Source organism: Scyliorhinus torazame, chromosome 2, assembly GCF_047496885.1.
Source record: "Scyliorhinus torazame isolate Kashiwa2021f chromosome 2, sScyTor2.1, whole genome shotgun sequence".
Classification (NCBI taxonomy): domain Eukaryota; kingdom Metazoa; phylum Chordata; class Chondrichthyes; order Carcharhiniformes; family Scyliorhinidae; genus Scyliorhinus; species Scyliorhinus torazame.
The window spans coordinates 80,324,524-80,331,467 of record NC_092708.1 but is presented as its reverse complement, the minus strand read 5'-3'; the positions used below and the strand labels follow the sequence as shown (position 1 = coordinate 80,331,467).

At 41.6% G+C, this 6,944-nt stretch overlaps 1 protein-coding gene across 1 annotated transcript; it reads left to right on the top strand.

The window, feature by feature from the left end:
- The first annotated feature begins 1,514 nt into the window (after nucleotides 1–1,514).
- On the top strand, nucleotides 1,515–5,842 carry LOC140388616 (homeobox protein engrailed-1-B-like). Its single transcript, XM_072473063.1, has 2 exons — nucleotides 1,515–2,385; nucleotides 5,111–5,842. Exons 1-2 carry the CDS (start codon nucleotides 1,881–1,883, stop codon nucleotides 5,428–5,430), a joined length of 825 nt encoding a protein of 274 aa, XP_072329164.1. The 5' UTR covers nucleotides 1,515–1,880; the 3' UTR covers nucleotides 5,431–5,842.
- The last annotated feature ends 1,102 nt before the right edge of the window (nucleotides 5,843–6,944 follow it).

Sequence of the window (6,944 nt, the reverse complement as noted above, 5' to 3'; positions counted from 1 at the left end):
GTTTTATTAGAATTGGTCTCACAGACGATCATTTACACAATAATATCAGACTTAATGTAATCAAAACGCGCGTAACGTTAATCGCAGTTTATTTCTTACATGCTCCAGAACAAAAACTGAAATTTCCATTGGCAACATTATTTTCTAAATTATGTGTACACATTTTAAAATGCCTGACAATTCTCTGTCACTGAGATTACACTCCTTGTCGTAATGACACTGGGGACAACGATTGGACCATTGTTTAGGTGAAGGTATTTCGTCCATCCAAAACAAACACGGCAGTGTGTTTAGTATTTGTGAAGGATCATTGTCTCTGAGTCTTGCTTACTTTTTGAAAAATTTAACTGAAGATTTGTACAGTTTTTTTTAAAGAGCCGAAAGCTATGCTGAAGAAAATAAATATATATATATATATAAAGCCATTAGAAAAATGGAGAACGTACCCACTACCAATATTTATATTCTTGCGCGAACAGTTGCAGAACTTTGTCAGATAATTAACTACAACTTTGGAAATATTAATTCATTCTAGAATTCTCCCTCGGTAAAACTAATGTAATGTTTTAAAAAAAACCAGAGGGTCTATATTGCTTTGTATCATTGGTATCTTGTGTGAAATTATTCATTTTGGCTCGGTAGACAAAGCGTCATTCTTTTTAAATGAAACACGCATTATCTTAAATCTGTTTCTCACGATCCAGTGGCACAGTTTAGAAGGAGCACACCATGTTTTGGGTTTGTAGCTCATCTGCATCCAAAACTTGACGAAACCCAATTTCTCTGCATTTGCTAGCAGCGCATTAATAATCTACTGGAAGCCTTAACTAATAAGACGAATGGAAAGAGTAGAGCGGATATATGAAAATAAGATGCAAAGTTTCATCATAAATAAAAAGTAAAGTGTAACTATTTGTGCCTGGAGTTACACAGCTATATCGACAGAAATATGCACATTGATATATACACATGTAAAATACAACTGCCGCTGCATCACTGAAGTATGTGCATTTTAATAGCATTCATGTACAGGCTGACAGTACTTCGCGCTGAAATTCGCAGCAATTTTGTACTCACTGTTTGTTTTAACAATAAAGAGTTCTGCTTCTGTTGTGTTAATATATTAACTATATCCCAGTTATTTGAAACCCCGCGAAACCACCTGCTTTGTTTTAAATGTTTCATAATAAACTTTGTTTTAAATTGCAACCGAGAGGGATTTCACAAAAGTTTGGGCTCTGGCTAAATCTGAAATCTGGGTGTTCATTTTCCGCGTGGGCCCTTTTTCGGGGTTGCTTATTGCAAAAAGACACTGGGAGCTGCAGACACAGCGGTGAATCCCCTCATTGCCATTTCATCTGGCTTTTATTTATTTGCCTAAAGCGGTGGCTGCCATTGGCCCGCGTCAGCGCTGTCACCAGGCGATCACCCCGGGGGCCTGACGCTACGCTCGCCCATTGGTGGATCGCACGTGCCTACTATTCACGTGCTTCCGGTTCGCTGAAAAAAGTGCCTGAGAGAGGCTGCTATTGAGGAGTTTGCAAAGCCCGCACTGTCAGAGCGAGAGAGAGAATCGGCACCGACTCCAAACAAAGATCAATGCAGTGCCAGCCCGATATGGCACAGTAAGTATGTAATGTGGAGGTTTAAAAAAAAAGCCCCAGCCAGACACCCACCATGCCAAGCACATAGGAGAACTGTCGTTGCAAAGTGAAGCTGGGAGAAGCTTGTCGAAAGTGATCGAGTGAAGGTGCTGGGGCTTCCCTCCTTTCCAACACGCTCGCCTCTCGAGTGGGGAAGTCGGCGAAACATTGACAGTTCCCCCCCTCCCCCCCTACCTCCCCCACCCCCACCCCCTCCCCAGCCCCCACCCCTGAAATATGGAAGAGCAAAAGGATCAAAACAATCGAGTGGAAAGTCGAGAATCGAGCGAGGCTGAAAGCGTTTCTCTCTCTCCACCTTTTCACTCTCCCCAAATACAGCCCCATCCAGCGGCACAGCCGCCGCACAGAAACACCAACTTTTTTATTGATAATATCCTGAGGCCGGACTTTGGGTGCAAGAAGGACAGGGATCGGGCGCAGACGTCCGGCAGAGAGAACGTCAATCCGCTCACCAGGCCGTTGGGCGCCTCGAGTGTGAGCCCGAGTTTAGACTGTACTGACAACTCCTCGCAGCCCTCCAAACAGCCCCAACCAAAGCAGAACGAAGGCAATGGAACTAACCCGGCAAAGTATGCAGAAAACACTGGCTCGGCGCTCATGCTTGTGGGCTCCAATGCTGAACCCAAATCTAACAGTGATGGAAACAAATCAGCATCAGCAGCGAATCTCATGTGGCCTGCCTGGGTTTATTGCACTAGATATTCAGACAGACCCTCTTCTGGTAAGAAATTTCACGGTTCTTTTCACACAAGCAAGAAAATAGCACACGTGAACATCAAAAAAATCCAACTAATTGACTCGTTTTTTTTTGTGTTGTTGTTCAAAGCTATAAAATTGTAAATCTATAAAAGGCGGAATGGCTGCTGTATTTTAACGAGAAAACAAAAAGTCCCTTCGAAGCTGAAGGCTCTGCGTGTAGCTATTTCCAAGCCGGCCAACTGCTTCCTGCGAGCGATATCTCCGTGCCGCTTGTTCGTTTATTAATCTAACCGAAATGTGGCATCGAAAAGGCGCCGATAGTCGGCTGTAAGATGAATAGGGAAGATTGTGTCAACAATTAAAATTTTAGCTGTTTCAGATCAATAGTAATGAAGTTATACGGTTTAAACAGTTGGGCAAAACACCACGGTGAAACAGCAACACGAAGCAAGACTTGGAAGTTTTGGGCCTTGATGTTGATCAAAGCATTACAGGCCTCAAGGCCAGGGATTGAAGGTATACCAGACTGTGAGTCCAGCTACCGTTTCACTGTGTTCATTCTAAAACTAAACTGTTGCGATCTAGAAAATCTTAAGCTTTTTTTTTGTTTACAAAACACAGGATTCTTATTACTTCGAGCTGTCTAAATGTTTGAGCAGATAGTTTGATAATGCAGATATAATTAATTCAGTCTCGTACATAATCTTCGATTAAAACTACATTACAATTTAATAGATATAAAATTATCATCTTAACTATATTCAATAAACCAGGCGAAAACAATATTTACCCATGTATTCCTAACGTACTCTGTCAGCAATAACCTAAGTTAATACTTGTTCTTGTGGCGTTAGGGTCCACCCAGTTTCAGCAAAGCCGAACATTTAATTCGTTCATGCCTCTTGTACCGATGCAAAATTACTGTTAAGTTCATTAATTCTTATTCATTAATTTAGGCCTAATATTAGTTTGCTCGGGTCTCTCGCAAACAAAGGAAAACGGGTTCTGTAAATAACAGACTGTCGAATTTCACATGTTCGGTGTAACACTGAGAGCGCACTTCCGGATATAAATAGTACAGCTAGTCAGAAATAACACTCCTGTGAGGCAGAAGAATCAGAAAGCATCGGTTGAGCAAGTGTTTGGTGACTGCTTGCGTGCACAAGTTTACCGAAGATCTCGGCGGGTGGTGTGTGAATCGGTGTGTGTGTATGCCGGGCCCTGGCTGCCTTGCTGACTCTGGTGAGCTTTGCCGAGAGATTCGGACTGGAATGAAAGCGATCCTGTAAACGTCTCAGTCCACGCCGTGCGAATCGAGCTATTCATGCACTGGGCTCTTCAAACTAAGAAAAGGCAGCTTGATTGACGAGTTGATTGATTGATTGAGCTGTCAGGCTAAACATTTAGCAAAACGTCACTTTATAGCTTTTCAATCAAGTAGTAAAATGGTTTTATTAACATTTCCAAGCACAGTTTGGGCGCGTTTCTCACTTGATGCAGATTCTCTTTTTTTTAAACTTTAAAAGTTTATTCCAACACAGAGTGTAATGACGAGGAGGGGCGTTCTGATGACCAGTTATTCCATTAAAAGTAGTCACAATATTCAGGACAGGGTTAGATTCTTGCTGTCCTTGATAAGGTGTTTATATATTGACGTGCTTGTTGCTTTATGGCCTCTGTCTTACTCACACTTGAGTTGATCAGTCTCATGTTACTCTCGAAAGGTTATGTAATACACAAGTTGCTGTGACAGGATTATCCAAGATAAATTTGCTGTAAATCAGAGATTTACCCGAAATCTGGGGTTTATCTGGAACTTGAATGGAAACACGCACACACGGAATAACACAGTCTCCCATTTTACACAGGCCCGGTGCTATTTCCTGCACAATCAACCAAACTGGGACGTTACCTCGGCGTATACCCTTCTGTGCTGAGTTTGACAATCCGCAGTCTGAATTTTCCATGATCGTTTTAGCAGAAACTTTTGTCAAGTTGAAAGCAGAAACTAGTCCGCCGAATAAACACTCAAATGGGTTAATTGAAAATTGAAACACATGTCATCTTAGAAGTTGGACTACCTCACGCTCTATGTCATGCCCTGTCCCAATTCACACTGAGGATGTTGTTGCCATTAAAAAGGCGGCGTTTTACCCGTGTAGTGTTGGGGGGCGGGGTAGACTTTTAGACAGGTTGCCCATTAGCAGAGACATAGGTTTGAAAGTAAGGAATGCGGAGGGAGTCCCTTTCCTGACTGCAATTGTTTGCGCTTCTGCGGAACAGTAATATATCGCTTTTCGTTGTCCTTTTGAAGAAGGTGTGCAATATTATGGCCGGATTTACATTACATTTTACAGCCGGTTACCACTGACGAGCTAATCAGACCAAAAAAAGTGTGTAAATCTTGATAACATGAATGAACTTTAACACTGGGAACGACCTATTGAAATAAACATGAAACATACAGCCCCGGCAAGATAAAAGGAGACTATGCAATATGGAATCAAACATCAAGAAAAACCCTCTGACAGCATTGCGCAGTCCTGGGGCATGCACTTTGCGCCATTTTGTTAATTTTAAAACTATAAATCTAGCCGCCTATTTAAAGGCCGACTGTGCATTTTGTTACATTTATTTCACTGCCTGGCCCTCTGAAGGCTTTGAACGCTTTCAGTGTGGAGGAGGAATATGAAAGCGTGACCATTTGTGTTTTTTTCTCCTCTCTCTGTCTGTCGCGGTTTCCACAGGTCCCCGCACTAGAAAACTGAAAAAGAAGAAGAGTGAGAAAGAGGACAAGCGGCCGCGGACAGCGTTCACAGCCGAGCAGCTGCAGAGGCTCAAGGCCGAATTCCAGACCAACCGTTACATCACAGAGCAGCGGCGGCAAACTTTAGCACAAGAACTCAGTCTGAACGAGTCCCAGATCAAAATCTGGTTCCAGAACAAGCGGGCCAAGATCAAGAAAGCCAGCGGTCTGAAGAACAGCTTGGCTCTCCATCTCATGGCGCAGGGACTTTACAATCATTCCACCACGACAGTACAAGACGAGAAGGAGGACAGTGAATGAAATTGTTCCGTTTTATCCAATTGAAATAAAGGACTGTGACAGGTGCTATTTAAATTCGATCTGCGTGTATCTATATGGACTGAAGTATAATTGAAGCATTTTAAAATTATATATAACCAAACACATTATGGCGTTGTATATATTTAATTTCAGGTAAGGAGATGTCTAGCGATCCCTACTTGACGGAGATTTTATCATTTCGTTCTCAATGTTGTCGCTAATTGTTTTAGTCAATTGTCAGTCTGGTCTAGAGATTTTATGTGAACCCCGTCTTTTTTTTCTGAACTTGTTCAGAAATGATAGAGAGACTAGGTAATGAATCGCCGCTACATGCCAAAGATTTTACTATGTTCCGAAATGATGTAGCTTCAAATAAAATGTAGACTGTGCTCGGTGCACACTCTGACTAATAGTTTGGTATCGCACTTGTTCTTTTCCTGCTGAACTCTCGTCTTGATCTCAGGCACCCACTCAAGCGCCAAGGAAGGTGCACTAAATGGTGGCGGTAATTATTGAGCACGTCAGCTAGGATCCTTTGGCCCTCGTTTAAGTCGTCAACACCAATCTGGCATCTTTTAATAGGAGCAAATGTTACTGTGTAAAATGCACCCCAATTGGCTTTAAAAAAAAAGAAAGAAAAAAAATCTCCGACACAGTAATTATATGAGGAAGTGGGATCTTACACGTAGAAGTCTGTTAAGCACAATACGTCATCTTAACTGAAAAGTTTCGCTTCTCTTAAAAACATGTGATTGAACATGAAAGCACCTTCAGGCACTATTGCAAAAATAAAAGATAGAAGTTATATTACAACACCGGCCAATCAATATTTGAGTATTTGGCTGGGCGCCGAATTAACATCACTAATGTCTCTTTCGGAGGCGCGGTTTCCATTCGCTTTCCGCATTATCAGTAAAAGCGTGCAACTTCTAGAATTGAACTTTTCGACATTGTTTTGTGAGGTCTAAGACACATATTGATATTTACATAATATGTGAGTTATAAAAATATATATCTCGTGTATGTGTGTTACATAAAGATACAAAACGATTCCTCTTCATGTACTCTGCGGGCAAATTATTTATTAATTATATTTTAGTTCCTGAAGCAAAATGGTGAAGAATTAAAGGCAGACGTTTGTTTTATGTCCAACTTTATTTTGCCACGTTTGCTTTGCAAAAAGAGATGCCCGCAAGCGTTTCTCGCGATTGTTATTTCAAACAGAAAATCACAAACTTTAAAAAACTTTTCGCAACGTTGTTGTTTTGTCAGTTTACGTAAGCAGCAGTATTAGTGCCCATATCAGGAGCCGGGTGGTCATCCACACAAGGCCTAAAGTTAATTAATCCTCGGTAATGTTTGCAAAACCCGCTTTTGGGATAAATGAAGGTTGTTCTTTCAATCGTGGCGAGCTGCCTCTCCCATTTATTTTAAAAGGAGAAAGCATTTCGCAGAAACTTTTCGACTCTCCTTTCCAGGGAGATTCCTGACAGTAATTTGTTCTTTGAACTCTA

Excerpts from the sequence above, each read along its gene's own strand:
- LOC140388616 (XM_072473063.1), top strand. The coding sequence starts at position 1,881 with ATGGAAGAGCAAAAGGATCAAAACAATCGAGTGGAAAGTCGAGAATCG. Across the intron at positions 2,386-5,110 it reads TTCAGACAGACCCTCTTCTG|GTCCCCGCACTAGAAAACTG; the intron begins GTAAGAAATTTC and ends CGGTTTCCACAG.